At 33.6% G+C, this 16,619-nt stretch overlaps 2 protein-coding genes across 5 annotated transcripts in view; one reads left to right on the top strand and one right to left on the bottom strand.

Annotated features, from left to right (window-relative positions):
- Nucleotides 1-12,447, bottom strand: part of LOC113236431 — a 66,114-nt gene extending 53,667 nt beyond the window's left edge. For both annotated transcript variants that reach the window (XR_003310962.1, XM_026472490.1), the window contains exon 1: nt 12,333-12,447. Coding sequence is in view for 1 of the 2 variants with exons in the window: in XM_026472490.1 (XP_026328275.1) it covers nt 12,333-12,389 (57 nt within the window). In the remaining variant the exon portion in view is untranslated. The remainder of the gene's footprint in view (nt 1-12,332) is intronic.
- A 3,715-nt stretch (nt 12,448-16,162) lies between these two features.
- Nucleotides 16,163-16,619, top strand: part of LOC113234687 (trypsin epsilon-like) — a 12,294-nt gene continuing 11,837 nt past the window's right edge. The window contains exon 1 of one of the 3 annotated variants that reach the window (XM_026470126.1): nt 16,163-16,293. In XM_026470126.1, coding sequence (XP_026325911.1) covers nt 16,286-16,293 — 8 coding nt within the window. In that variant the 5' untranslated portion in view covers nt 16,163-16,285. The remainder of the gene's footprint in view (nt 16,294-16,619) is intronic. The other 2 variants (XM_026470133.1, XR_003310812.1) reach the window with 2 other exon arrangements.

The raw sequence follows: 16,619 nt of genomic DNA, 5'->3' as shown, positions 1-16,619 counted from the left end.
CACAGACGCATGAAGTCACGGTGTATTAGATATAAAAGAAATAATTTTCAAATTCTGCAGTAAATTTGAATTCACAAAATACTTTTTTTAGGTAAAATATAATTAAAAGTTGGAAGAAATCTCTTTATGGGATAAGCTCGCCTTTGTACACAAATATTTAAATTGTTTCTGAAAATTTGTAAGTTACTTTGTGGTACAATAAAGTGTTTAAATAAATAAATAAATAAATAAATTGCAAACGTTTAGTTTTTTTTCTATATTGAAACTTATGCGAAATATATTCTGATTTTTTTTTTGCTTAATCTTGACGTTTAAGAGCAGTACAGTGCAAATAAATTAAAAATCTATTAACTAACGCCCTAAAACGGTAACGTAATGAAAAAGCCCATGGACATAATTTAGGACGTTACGGTCGACTTTGCCTGCATGTCATGACACTGTTAACGAACAAGTGTGACGAAAAAATATGTTACCTATAACAATCAAGCAGAGCAAAAATAAATTCAAAAGAAAATACAGTAAAAAAATCGGAAATAAAACAAAGGAATTCAGAAGAACAACCAGCTCAAAAAAGAAACCTTTAACGAACCACTGTAGATGTCAAGTTAAATTCGCTCGAAACAACAAAGAGAATTTTAATTTTATACAAATCTCAAATATAAGAACGGAACGCAGAGCGGGCAGCGACTATACTGAAACTTTTTCAGCAGATTTTTTATTTAAAGTCACACTGATACTTAAATTTTGATTAATAGACACTATAAGATACAACGACGAGCGTTATTATTTCACTAGCGACGCGAAAACAACTCACCAATAAGAGCCTATGCACACGACATATTTTTTACGCGTAGACTCACAGCCAATAAACCTTTCGATGTATTTATAAATTTCATGTCGCGGCTCTCCGGCGCCCTAAATGCGCGTTCGTGAAATGCGCGTCGTCTACGCTTAAAAATACGCCGTGTGCATGGACCCTTAGGAAGTGCTAATGCTTCTTTACTACGTTCTTCTCTTATACCCGTAGTTTGATTGGCGCCTTATAAAGCATAAACCAACAACGTCATCTCTATTAAACCTCTCAAAAAGGAAGTTATAGTCGTCACATGACTACCTCTATTAGTTTCTGCATGTCGGGACTCAGCAATAATATAATTATTCCATACTTAAGCAATTTGTTTGCAGTTTACGTACTAAAGACGATAAAATGTTCAAAATATTCACATAGATTCAAGATAGAAAGTGGAATAAAAGAACAACACAAATAAATTGAAATAAAGAATGAATTTTATGAAAGTTCCGAGAAAATTTCGAGTTGAAATTATAATAATGATAAGAGGCGACTCGGTTTGGAATTACCCCGTGGGCGCCCATAACAAATACCTACTACTACTAGAAAAGCTGATGTCTTTCAAAGAAAGCTGATCTGGCAAAGTTTTGCATTTATTTTCTTCGGGATCTTTGATATTGTTCCCAATCTCATCATTTAGTACCGTCATACAGTTTCAAGTACTAAACGAAATGGTAATTAAAAGGTTTCACAAGTAGGAGTCCGTTGTAAATTTATTTAGACAGGTAAGGTATATAAATACAAAAAGCTTTAAATATTAGAAACTGAAACTAAAAGTAAATGAGTAAAATTGGGCCCCTACGGCAAGATGCCCAAGATGCTGGCAGCACTCCCCCTTCGTATAGCCATGCTAATACCTTGGGTTTTGCTGAAACAAAATGTTATTCTTTTTCCAGGCAAATGAATATTAGTCTAGTTATTATTATTATTATTAATCTACTGAACTTCTAATGGCGTGGTTCATGTAGTTCTTCAATATATAAAAGTTTCATAGGTTTTTATGTAAGTTACTTTATTCTTAACCGGCAATCACTTTTTCTTGACTATAATTGCCTCTTGTCTAAAATTACGCAGAGTACTATCCATTACTGTATTTTCGTTATTGCTCACAGAACTAATTTTCACATCAAATATACAAACAGCTGAAGAAACAAAAATAATAATAAAGCACTTAGTTTATTTTACCGCCTTTTTCTTTTTTCTTTTAAATAGTAAGAGCGGTACTCTCGTAATTACGAACACTGTAAGTTGACTGTATCGGTTTTTCTTTTATCTGTTTACATAGTTCATTGTTACTAGATAGATTTAAACGTTTAGAGCAGCAGACAGTAATGGATTTTCATACTTAGTTTGCAGGCCATGGCCGGGAAGAAATCGCACGGTCTATAAATGTCAAACTTTCCGTGTTCGTTTTTTGAATGTACTAACATTTACGAGCATGTTTGAGAAAATTGACTTTATACATTGACCTACCAATAAATGGACGTCGGGTTAGCGCTGAAAAGTGTCCTCACCTGTAGGGCGTTAAAATTGCATACAGAGCGTCAATCGCGCAACAGTCTTCGTTTGTTCGAGTGACAGCACGGTTGTCAATCATGCAGTACCAATATATGAAGTACAAATAATAACTTATAAAAATTGCTGCAGTAAAGTGTGAAAACAGGATTTTGTATCATATTTCCACTAAACAAATATATTGTGTTATCATAGTTGTCATTTAAAAGTGTTATTTTGTACAGTTTTATAATATTTAATTTATATATAACTGAATCGTAAATATAAATTACAAATGCACACGAAATAATGAAAAATAGCTAACTGTCCTTTTTCTACTCATTGCATGCGCAAAAGATGGAAAGAGACCCATTACGTCAGTTTCAAGAAGCTTATATAAATTTCTTGGTCATTTTCAATTGTTCGAACCACAAGCGATTGAAATATTTAGAACAAAGAAACTGTAGAGTTGCTTTGATTTTAATCCTATTTTTAAAATGATTTTTTTATTAAACGTTAGCAATAACAAAATATTGTTATACTCGTTTTACGGCACGGGATTACCTATCAGAAGTCGGAAAATACATTTGCCCGAAATAACATTAGCTCGAATTTTCATAATGTGTTTTTACGAAGATTGTTTTGTAAACAAAAGCTGATTTTGTCTATGTAAAAAGCGTCAAAATTACTCGAAAGCGTAACGGTTTTGTTAAAAACGGAATTACGGATATTTGAGTTTACGTTTAGGTAGAATATCGGTACATTTCTTATAGTACACGCTTATTTTCACATTTGTAGTAATAATTGTATGAATGTATCTGCCCAACTGTTTATTATACCTTTAAGTGAATTTGTACAAAATTGGACATAATAATATATATAAAAAAAAATTAATCAATATTTACGAGAAAGGCTATTCCATTACTCTTGTGTTCAAGTAATTTTCAGTCGAAGCTAAATATGGTGCATTTTGTTAAGTTTCCAGCAGAAGCTGAATATGGTGTTTTTGGGCCCTTAAACTGTTGTAAGCAAATTTAGGCAGTACTGCAATGACGTTACAATTTAAATTAAATGTTTTAGTTTTTACTTACATGTCACTACGTTTGTATAGGTTAACCTCGGACATTTTCTTCGTGATTTTTGTATTAGACCCGATGTCCATTTGTTGATAGGTCAATGACTTTATAATAATTAAATAGCTAAATACTTGAAAATAGAAAACAAAAGTATTTGCCCAGTGTGCCACGTAAAATTGCTTTTAACTTTTAATTGACACATTGTTTCAAAATGTTAAGTCAAGGGAATCCATTTTTCTATATACTAAATTCCTCAAAAACATATCTTCATAAATAAGTTTTCGGTTTAAATTCACATATTATTATCAGTCACGGAATTTATGCTTTAGAAATATTTATTTCCCAATTTCTTTTCATTTTCTGAAAACAACGCCGCTATTTTTAAAATATCTAACAATTACAAAATAATGCTTTATGCATAATTTTCGCCAGATGTTTATTTAGTAAGTGTCTCTTTTTCTGTGTCATTGTTTTGGTAAACTAAAAAAATGTAAATTAAGCCTTAGTTACTTATGATAAAATGGAATATTAATTTTGTACAAGAAATAAATTATTTACGTTTAAGCATGGAAAATAAGTTTAATTTGTGTTTCAAGAAGTTGCATGTAAAATAAATGCTCGATCTTCTGAAACTTTCGTTAAGTAATTTTGTAGAAAAAAATATGTTTCATATTATCTAAATAAAAATAATGTACATAAATATGTTGTCAAGTGAAAAAAGTCGTAATGAAAAGTCTGGAAAATTATTATTTTTAATAATAAAATTATGATATAAAATATAAGGTCAAGGAAAAAGTTCGTGGCGTTTTTTCCAATAGTTGATTTTAGAATTGTATAACTTTATTAATACAGATCCTATCAAGCTATATTATACAGCGTTTAAAAAGTGAGTGTCTGTAGATTAGTAAGTCAATAATAGTGACATTTGTCAATTCAGCGCAAAAGTAATAGCGTTTTAAAAATGAGCTAATATTAAAAAAAAATCGTTATGTTGTACAATATTACTTAGATCAAATAGGCAATGCTTCGCAGACTTGTGAAAAAAAGACGTGGTGTTTATGGTAGTGATGCTTTATCAAAATCAGGAGCTCGAAAATGGTTTGCTCGTTTTGTTTCTGCACATTACAGTGCTAAAGACGCGCCGTGCTCTTGTCAACCTATTGTTGAAAAAGTCGATGAAATTCCTCAAACAATTTAAGAAGATCGGCATTTCATCTTATGACATCGCTGCAGAACTAAACATTAACCAAAAAAAAGTTTTACGACATTTACATAAAGCTGGATACCAAAAAGAAGCTCGATATTTTGGTACCTCATGAATAAACAGTGAAAAATTTTATAGACTGAATTAACATCTGCGAATCGCTGCTGAAACGAAACGAAATTGAGCCATTTTTGAAGAGATTGATAACGGGCAATGAAAAGTGGGTGACACATGACAATAATGTGCAAAAAAAATCTTCTCCAACCTGGAAGAAGCTGCACAAACGGTGACGAAACCCGGATTGACGCCACGCAAGGTAATGGTTAGTGTTTGCTGGGACTGGAAGGGAATCGTGCATTATGAGCTTCTCCAACCTGGTCAGACCATTGCTTTCACTCTCTACTGTCAACAACTGACATGATTGAAGTACGCAATTGAAGTAAAGCGGCCAGAGTTAACCAACAGGAATGGTGTTATTTTCCATCAAGACAAAGCCAAACCACACACATCTTTAATAATTTGGCAAAAATTGACAGAGCTTGGCTGAGAAGTTTCGATGCATCCATCTTACAGGTCGGACCTTGCTCCGTCCCACTACCATTTGGTTCGCTCTCTACAGAACTCTCTTAACGGTGTGAAGTTGACTTCAAAAGAGGCCTGTGAAAATCACTTGGTTCAGTTTTCGGCCAGAAATCCCAGAAGTCTTACACTGATGTCATAATTGTTTTACTAGAAAAATGACAAAAGGTGATCGATCAAAACAGCATATTTTAATAAAGTTCAATTACAATATGAGAAAAATGTGTTAATAAGTTAATGAAAAAACGCCACGTTCTTTTACCTTGATCAATACATCTCACAATCAAAATTCTGGTAATTGTTTTCGGAAAATTAAAATGATTAATAAACAAATTTCAAAACCAAGTAATTGTTACCATCAGCTCTTTTGTCCGAGTTTGAAACTTCGAAAATCAATTTACTATAGGTCAGTCTAAGCTATTTTGTAGCAATTTAAATTCACCGTTAACACTGATATTGACTGGTATCCACTGTTACCGATACGCACACAAAAAGATACCCTGAATTATAATGTCCTTGTGGTAGAGGATGTACTGTTTATACAAGAGAAACAACCAATGACAATAATGTGACCACCACTGTAAATTACATTGCTCTCGTGTATAGTTTTAAATAACACACACTTGCAAGAGCTTTAAATATTTCACTCCATCTTTTTCTATTTTTATGGTCAACCGCTTTATAGCAAGCTTCTTTTACTTTATCTACCCTTGCACAGTGTCGTAATATTTATTTATATAATGTTATATTACATGAAAAATACAACGACATTAACTTAAAAACTGTTGTTACTTTTACAGACTCTTAATGTGACTTGATTGTGAAGGTCGAAGGAAGTCAAAGAAAAAGTAATTTAGTAAATTAAAAGTTAATTAAAATAGAACAGTATATTGTTATACTGTGAAGTCCAAGAGCTAAATTTGATAGCATTGTTTTCTTTCTTTGTAAGATATTTTCATTTTTCGGTAGAAGTCCATTTTATTTAACAGAAAGAGCACAGTACCGAATACTAAGCGTATTATTTAAAAAAAGTTATAATTGGTCTCTCTAAGGTGTTCGAGTCGGGTTGCGAAAGAGCGTTGAAACAAGCAGCTCTAACTTAATTAACAAGCTGAGTTCAGGACTGTCAGAATGACGTTAGACTTTGTTATTGAAACAGTATTTCTCAAATAGGTAGCTTTTTACCAATATCAACTTCATGAGTATGCAGGTTTGTTCAGCATTTTTTCAATGGTGTTAAATGTCCGAAGTATTATGCCTATTAAAAGTTCAATGATAGGGATGACGTAGCACATTGTGTTTTGTTTCAATTGGTAGTGTAATTAGGTACATCAACTCGCCTATACTTTGCTTTTCTTTACAATTAGAAAAAACAAAGAAGCAGTGATCATAAACTTTTTCTACAGACAATTGCAGGAAAGGAAAACATTATGAGAGTGGATGATAAATAACAAAATGACATGATAACAGTGTAGTAAAATTTTTCGTCCTTATGGACAGGCCTAGGCGTCTAATTAACTATACTATTTTATAAAAGATTCCTTTTAATTTTTCTAACCTCTGTAACTTTAAGTTTTTCATAGTGCTTGTTTTTGAATTATTAATTTTTATATTAAGTATGTAAAGCGTTTAAATTTAATCTTTAGTGAATACTACGAGTAAACGACAGGTAATAATTACATAAAACTAGTGAATATGTTAGGGAATTTCGTTTCACAGTATTTATTAAATTGTAATAATCAAGGATCAGAATAAACAGTTTATTTACCAAAATTTCCTGGAAATAACACACATAAAGTGAGTACTACCTCCCTCTGTAAACTCGGAAATATTGTATTGTATTTTGTTCTATGTTTTTGATGTGTAACTAGCAATTACAATTATATCTAGGAGAAGTCTTGTCTTTGAGCCGGCGGCGTGGCGGACTGTAGCCTAAACCTTCGCCTTAGACGACCGAGCTCAACGCATCAAAGGGCTTAATACACCTAAAGTACCACCAAAAATATTAAAAACTTTTAATTAACTTAACTTAATTTAATCCATAAAAAACTTGTATTTGACTTCAACATTTAACAAATGTAACTGCATACATTAAACTATATAATATTATTATTCTTGTGCAGTGACTATTATTAATGATCGAAATCGTGTTTTTATGATTATTACATAAAATAAAGATATTTAATCTGTCATTAATAATAACGCACACACTCAACATAGCCCCGCACTAGGGATACCCTGTGTCGCGGGTGCCATGGACACACACATAGACAACCACAAATTACACCCAAACTCATGAGAGAAATAAATGTAGGCCATACAAATATTTCTCCCGGCCCGGGCATCGAACCCGGGGACCTCTGCGTGGCAGTCCGGTATGGTAACCGTTCGGCCACGGAGGAAGTTAAATTCTCATTGATATATAATATAATTTTATTATCTAGTTTTAAGTAAAAAGGATAATAAGAGCCGCCCTCGAAGTTCGCCATATTGGCTAAGACATGCTAGAGTATCTGAATATAATGTTGCGATAACAAAAATTTTAAAAATATAATCGAAGTTGTTATTATGTTTTCACTTATGAGAACGAAATATTTTGATTTTATTTCTCCCTCTTATTATTAATCATTCCGGGGTTTCTGAGAAAGATATTATCCCTAAATTCCAATATCTGGTACTATAAATAGTCTAAGGATACAAAAATAATAAAAAAATCCGGCAACGCAAAAGCATTAATATCAAAATATGAAAATATTATGAAAATCGTTTGCCCTCGGCTTAAAATTGTGAGTATTTAAATTATATACTATGTAACGGTAAAACGTTGTCTGTGAGTCTTTTTAAAACTGCTAGGGAATAAAGAGCTGCACATATAACCAGTTGAGCGCGAAAAATTTCACCCTGGCTGGCATGCTGTACGCTATCAGGTTAAAAAGAGAGAAAACCTATTTCTTAGGTGTTCTTAAAAAAACATCAATGAGACATGACCTTTGCGAAAATAACATGTTCCAAAAAAACGACTAATAATACTAAACAATGCTGGTGCTAAGAACAATATTTTACATGTTTTTATTATCCTAGCATCCTAGCTTTAATTACATTTTTTTATGATACTAAATTACGGAACTATCCATGACAGTTGCACTGCCACTGCGCCTATCACCCTGGTGCATAAGTTGACAAATCCCATGTGCCTGTAATTTCACCGGCACCCTTACTCTTCAAAACCAGAACGCAGTAATGCTCACAATAAAGTACCATATATTGACTTGTGTACAGAATCGGGAGCATAATTAAAACATTGGTTTCGTTGCATATAATTAGTATATGTTAATTTAAATGCTCATTATATCTTACGGAGACACCCGCTCGAATTCTCCCGAACGTAATTAGGCGTATGTTAGCGATGGGCCAAAATTATCCCCTGTGGCGGCGAAACGTACACGTGACGTAAAGCAGTCTCGGCAATTGTGAATTCTTATATATATAAGTGACACACTTAATTGTAAGCGATTTACTGTTCTGAAAAGCTATATTTACTTACCAAGATAGCCGAATAACAAAGTTCTACTATATGGCCTTATGTAAAGTAAGTAGTAACAGTAATAAGTACCAGGAACTCGGCTCCGACTACCTATTTACAGCCTTTACAGTCGAAACCCTTGACCCGTGGAGTTCCGGTGCCCTACATCGGTACAAAATTTTATCCAAAAAATTAATAGACTGTCTCAGAAAACCAAGCTACCTTGCCCAACGCATTAGCCACACAAAGGGGAAACGCTACGAGCATCTTGGGCACCATGCCGCGGGGATCCAATTTTATTAATACAATTTAATCCTAGTTTTACATTCTAGTATTTAAGCTTTTGTTGTACCTTACTGTACTGTATATTATGAAAATAAAATAGATTGTTTATTAAACACATTATGTTAAGTGATACTTATACATATTTCTATTCTTTATTTAAATTGCGGTGGTATCGTAAAATAACAAATATTGAGTTAAAAGTACGTTTTGTTTTTCTGATTACAATAAAAGACATTCAATACAACTTAATAATAGCATTAACAGAAATCAATTTCGTTAATCGACATCGTTACTGAATTTGTTTACGCGTTGTTCACTCAAATGTATTCGCCCACGCTCGACTTATTCCCTCAATTATAGGTAACACAGACCATGAGTAAAGTGTATTTCTTAATCACAATTATTGCTTTGCTTAGTGTTATTTCCATTTAGTTCATGAATTGCCATAACTTAACTATTTTGTTGTGGAAAAAAAATGGAAAAGCAAAAACATTGAAAGTTACTTTATACACAAAGGCAGAAATACTTCACGCATTCCTTCATTTTTCTATACAGGGCGCAAAGCATGTTATAGAGCTCTTCAAATGTACTCAGTGGCTCTAAAAACAAAAATAACTTTTAACTCATTTTCTGTACTTTTGTTCAAATGTTAAATAAAGTCACTGTTGCGATATGTTGTGTAGAAGATGAGAGTAACCAACTAAGTATAGTTTCACTGAGGCATATAACATATAAAAGCATGTTGTCTATTGATATACAAATTATTGTTCACTCTAGTGGTAAACAAAGGTTAGAACGGACCTGGCCGTTGAATATTCTGGACTAGTAGGTACGCCGAGCTAAGAGAGTCACTGTCAACAACTTATTCGTTGAGGCAAACCTCTAAAGCCTCGACAACGTCGTAGAGTAGCCTGTCTTTAGGTATTTGACAGGATACATTTTATATGGTTCAATCTAACTTCAAAATACTTCGACTTCAAAAAAGACGAAGGTTCTTAATTCTTTTGTATTTTTACTCCGACATTTGTGAACTGATTTGGATGATTCTTTTTTGTTAAAAAAGGGCTACTTTGGTAGTGATTCCATTAAAATTTTTAGAAAATATTCCATCTCTAAGAGTAGCATATTTGGGGATGAATCAGGAATTTCACTCATTTTCTATTAACAGATTTCAATAAACCTCGACATATAGATGTAATTCCAATAAAAATAAAATAAAATGTTGTGGTGAGATATAGCTGAGTTGATGATGGAAATGGTAGACAGATTAGAGGAACTGTGAACAGTGTACAGCAGCTACCTTGTGTTTGGGCTCATATGATTCATTTTGACGAGAACTTGCGTTTCAGTTTTCGCTAAGTTTACGCCGCTCTAACGAACACAGTGAAAACCACGGAAGATTATGTGGTCGGTGGTGAAAACGAATAACTTTTGCGGTCTTTTCTTTTAATAAAAACGTTAAGATTACTTAAATTTGTTTTAATTCAGTTATATAAAAGTATGTCTGAGTGAATGAAGAGGTTTACTATCTGACACAAGTATTTAATTACTTAATAAGTTGGTCCCAATCTCAATTTGTAGCATAATGTCTAAATATTGTGGACTGTATTATTTAATAAATGTTTTTTTTCCACTCTGTCACTGGTCAGCTAGACACAGCGAGGGTTTCACCCTTGTTTAATTTTTTATGTAAAATAGATCCACGCGTTGCCGTCTGTATTTCCCCTGACACATTTTGGACATTTTTAAGGTCAAATTGAACATGTATAAGCAAGCGTGTACGTAAATGAAATATAGACAAACATATAGGTTTATATGCGTTTAGATGAGTTTAGAAAACTTATACAACGCTCAGTATTAGGTATGCATAATGATCCCAAATATAATTAAGCACATGTCAGTAAGGCGGCAAAGGCGTCCACAGAGATTGAGAGAGACACACGATTCCTGACAATCTCCTTTTGGGTACCGAAATTGAACCGGAACACAGCTAGACGGAGTAATTGCTTTTATTTGACGTATTATTCGAATTGTGATTGATTTGTGATATATTAAATCTTCAAAACTTTATACCTGTACGTTCAATTCACTGCGGGAACCATTTCCTCAATGTCGTCACCGACTGAATGGGGTTTAAAAGTTAATTGCTTTTGAAGAGTTTTATAAACCTTCCTCGACACGCTTAGGTTTAGTTTTTCTTCAGTGAAAATATTTAGCCTGTATAAAGTCCTTCGGTCATTCCTATCGTAAAAGTATAGAGATGAATTTAAGTGTAAGCCAAACGTAGACCCGACGGACATCAGCCTTCAACTCGACGCCAAAAAATACCCCTCTTTCTCCTTTGTGCCACACCGCGCCATTCCGCTTTTTAATGGGTGCTTAAGACTTTCATAATTACAACATAAATACGTAATGTACTATGACTGCATATAGTATGCTTTGTGCAGACGTAGTTTAGTTAAAATGCAGCGAGACGAACGAAGCGGGGGTCGGCAGCGTGTCATTTAATGAATGCTTAACAAAGTGCTCGCACGGATCCCTCGATCGTAAACAAGACGCCATGTACATAATATACATAACTCAACAATTGCACAAATATATAGAGCTACTTTCATTGTTTATGTCGAAAACAGAGTGTGTTCTTTATTGATGGTGCGATAGTGCTTTAAATATGAAACAAGTGTGCATTTGTGCTTCTATCTTCCATCACAATGACTTGGTATCGATGTTAGGTTGGTTTGTTTATTAATTTATTCCGTCAACCGTTTCCGTTTACTTATCTTACAATATCATCATCAAATCCAACTTTCAAAAAAAAATCCTATTACAATACCTACTATTCAGTAACAACACCAATTAAACTCACTACATAAACGAACGTAACACGATCGCCCCACTTTACTACGTACCTGAAGTTCACTAAATATATATATACATTTTCATTGAAAATAAAAGTTACTCCACGCAAACTATATTACGAAGGGATGGTCGTAATATAATAATATTGGAGTTCATGTCCCAGCTCATGCGTGTAATGGAATTGTAATGAGTATGCCCTTTTGTTTTAGGAAGTATATTCTTTCATAATATAAATATCAGCTTTTAAAGTAATGATCTTATTTATGCTCAAAAAAAGATGATAAATCATTACAAGTTCAAATAAATAAAGCACTATTTAAACGCAGAATAGTTTAAACTTCGAAAACACGGCAAAATTCTCATTACAGTCATTCAAAAGCAAATACTTTTGAAAGTAAAATGAACTTGACAAGCAATTGTCGCATTAAAATGGCGCACTAAGTAAACTACAGTCATGCTTACCGCTCGTCCTTGGGCTGAGGCAAACAGTGCCAAGAGCACTACAGTGCACGTCAACATTTCGTAGCTGCGAGCCGCGTAGCAGAGTCTAAGCGGCGTAGCGCGGGTGTAGAGCGCGGCAGCTGTCGCGTGACTGCCACTACGACGCGACGCTACCACTGACGCCTAGGGTTGCCCATCACAAAGGTGCGGGGTCAAAGCATATAGTAAAAAATGGGTAAAGTTAACGCTGTTAACTTCATAATATATTTTACACTTCTGCAGCTCCCGTTAATTTAGACGTCTACTCCTTTCAATTAACTTGTAACTTGTTTGGCACAAGAAACGTTTCTAGACGATAGATAACTAGAAAATCAAATTGTTAAGATTTAATGATTATGCCTTAAGACTTCACAGTTTTCTATAATAAAACTTAGTTTTTTTTTTCAACTTCTCGTTATGAAGAAAGATGGAAAAAGTACTTTTGAATAATAAAAAAACAACGTCTTTTTTCAATTACATCCATGTTTTTTAATAACAAGGCCATGAGCATAGCGTGTTACGTGGTCGCTTTACTACGCCGTATATTATGTAAACAAAGTTTGACAGTAGAATTAACAATCCAATGGGCTTTGTAGCGTTTATGTCACCAAGGTCAGTAGGGGACAATATACAAAAACTTGTTAAGCTCTTTAGAGGGTTCGGCTTGGTTTTTACAACAATTTTTTGATAAGAATAAAATTAATTATAATTACTAAATAAGTATGTGATCGCATCCAGTCGTGCGCTGAGCATTGACACATTAAAACAATGAATGAATGAGGACTATAATGATATTTCATACTACGAGTACATGCATATTCTTTTTGCATCATTTTTATACACCCCAACAGCGTAAGGCGCCGTAGCAGACCGAGGAAGCAATAGCGTGACGAAGTGGACGCCTACGACAAGGCTTGGGTCCAGTTAGCTCAAGATCGGGATGCGTGGAGGGATCAGGAGAAGGCCTTTGCCCAGCAGTGCGGTACATCAGTCTAAATGTAATTGTAATTTATACACCAAAAGGATTGGTATTTTTATAACATAAATGTTTGAACAAATACGACGTAACAACAGCAAAATTATTTTACAGCGACGTGTGTAACTTTTTAATTAATCTGTAGACTTTTATTTTGGGCTGTTGTTAGAATGCCCTTTTTAAAACCAATTATAATTACACATTACTAAGAGCATTGAATATATTTTTAGTATTTACATGCTTTGTTTCTATGTGATGGTATTTATCATACATAACCTGTCACACTCCGTTATTTCCACTTGATTTTTAAACCTGAAACGTTAATATTGTTTTTAATCGTACTGAAAAAAATTGGACGTTCTCAATGAGACTGTATTTTTTGTGTGTACGAGTACGTCACGACGAACCTGATTAGTGAACCGAATTTAATGATTCTTTTTTTGTTGGAAATGGGCTATCTCAAATTTGAAGAAAATATTGCTCTAAGCGTGGCATTTTAAGGGATGAAATTGGTTCTTCTTAAACTTTCACAAATTGTTGGGGTTGTTTTGGTAAAAAAGTTATTTATTACAGGTCAATGTTTATTACTAATTATATTGTATGCCGAGTGGCAAGGATCATTATGCCAGCAATTTTGGTATAACAATCGTTTCGCACGAAAACGTGATGTAGCTGATGGCTTTTCTATGATAATGGGTAAAGACTGCTGAAATAAAGAAATGAATTTGCTCGCGTCATGAAGCTTAGTAAATTCGGAACCAATATCGGGGCACTCTTACGAATATGAAAGTGTGCCTGACCGGTCAACAAATATCATTGCACTAGGCCTTAACAAAGTCGAGGCGTAAAAAAACATTGTCTTTGGTGAAGATATTTTCAATGATTCCTTGCCTTTGTTTAGATGTCGTTATACTGCTGATATTTCTAATACTAACATTTCGCTTTAGTATTGGTTAAATACCTATTGATTAGTGATAAATTATGTATTTATATTTTTCACATAATTTATGCATTATTTCCGGAAAATAAGGGATTGCTGGACGTGCATGAGTTACAAGGTAGAGCGCCATCGAGGTGCAAAAGAGAGCGAGAGCGATACGAACCAAGCCATCCCCGTTCCCGCCTAGGCATATATAGTGCTATTCTCAAATAATGTGCTGAAATAATAATAGAAGACTAAAGAGAGTAAGACGTGTAATAGAAAAATTAAAAATATATTGTATTATATTATGTATTAATATTAAAACTAATATTTGACATGTGAGGATAATTGATACAAGAAAATGTTATTTACTGCCTTTTTGTTATTTTCAAAGTAAGCGGTACTATTAATTCTCGCAATCTCGGAAATACTTTTAATTCTCTCAATTACAAACACTGGGCAGTTGGCTGTACGAGTTCTCTTTTGCCTGTTTACATAGTTCATGGTTAGTCGATTGATAGATAGTTGTTAAAGTAGATAGATTTAAAAGGTTAGAACAGCGGACAGTAATGGATTTTCATACTCACTTTGCGCCTTGGCCGGAAAGACGTCTCTCGGTCTCTAAATGATAAACTTTCCATGTTCGTTTTTTGAAAGTAATACAAACATTTCCGAGCATGTTTGAGAAAGATTCGCATATATACTTCTTAAACAATATTTATAATAATTTATTGTTATATGAACGTAATTCCAATTACTTCCAATTATAATTGGCTATTAATTTATTATGACAAATAATTTATGAATGTTGAGTATTCCTTAATGAGACATATTAGAAATTAAACAAATTATAAGTTTTTAAGAAAGTGTATTATGTATTCTGGATACTAATAAAAAATAAAAGTCAAGTGGCTTGTTATGAACATTTTCAATGGATACCCGCTTGTAAAACGATACACTCTATATACTTTTCCTACGTGTTCTCATGTTTGTTAACAAAAAATATATTGTTTGTTAACAAAAAATATGTTATGACATTGAAACGTTGGGCTTTCAATTATCGTGACATAACTAGCATTTGAATTTAAATCTTAAGTATAATATTGCACGTGCTATTGTCCGTTCCCTACTCGCATAGAAATTAGGACAATGTGTACGTTGTACCCGTACACTAAAGGAAATAATGCAGACAAAGGAACACCAAATAAATAACAAGTTATGAAAGCGGACGGTTAGATGTAAGTAATTGGCAAGCCGAGTTAATTCCCGCTAGCATTCCAGTTCCGGAATGAGGTTGGCTTTTCGTAATGAGTCCAATAATTAGTGCCCTAGGGAAGTAATATTAAGTATTACTTACATTTCTGTCCTTTCGCGATAATAAATTGAAAAAATGAAGCCAATAAAAGTATTACAACTTCAAAAAACAATATTGTGTACTTTTTAAACAATGTCTTTGTTTATGGTAAATAGAGTCACTGTCACTGTTACTTTGTCCCCTTTTATATGTTTCAAAAGCAAAGAAATACAAAATCGACAACGTGAATCGATTGCCTACGATTGGGACAGGCAAACGACTTAACGGGCGATAAGGCCATGTGACAAGTCAAGATACCTACGTGATGGAATTTTTTACCCACGCCAGTAATTCTACCTGTCCATATATTAACCGCACCTACAAAACCATGGTTTAAACAAATCTGACACTTACGCCTTTGAAATTAGGAAAACCTAACACTCCACTGCATGTAAATATCTCCAATCTTGATAAACAAAATGCTCTCATTCTTTTACGAAATGGCAATAACTCGGTATCGGTGAAGCGGCAAAGTATGATTGCGAATTTTACTCGCAAATGTTACCGAGTTTATAGCTTTGATATGCCAGACTCTTTGTTTATCGTTCTCGACTTTATATTCGCCTCGACAAGATCTCCACACAAACAAGCAGTGCTCTTGAAAATATCCGCCATTAAAATAAATGCAAAACCCGATGCCTGAATCGAATTAAGACGCGCATTAAAATTAACATTTAAACAAGATGATTCTGTAAGTATCCAAATTTCTATCTGTGTTAACTTTTGCATGATATGTATCCCGCAAATAAAAAACAGGTCTCTTGTAAAAAGAAAATAACAGTGGTTGCAGAAACCTAATCATCATGAAACGGTAAAACTACCGATTACTCTTGTGTAGTTACATAATTTCTAAATAATTAAAGTGAATATACATTTATTTTATTAGGATTTAACCGCGTGCGTGCGCACACACATTCCTGCACGTGCGCATGCACACACACACTCTCTCTCTCTCTCTCTCTCTCTCTCTCACACACACACACACACACACACACACACACACACACACACACACAC

The sequence above is a fragment of the Hyposmocoma kahamanoa genome, unplaced genomic scaffold, assembly GCF_003589595.1.
Source record: "Hyposmocoma kahamanoa isolate Upper Pololo Valley unplaced genomic scaffold, ASM358959v1 102, whole genome shotgun sequence".
NCBI classification, from domain to species: Eukaryota; Metazoa; Arthropoda; class Insecta; order Lepidoptera; family Cosmopterigidae; genus Hyposmocoma; species Hyposmocoma kahamanoa.
The sequence above is the reverse complement of the archived record's forward strand: the minus strand, read 5'-3'. Positions and strand labels throughout refer to the sequence as shown.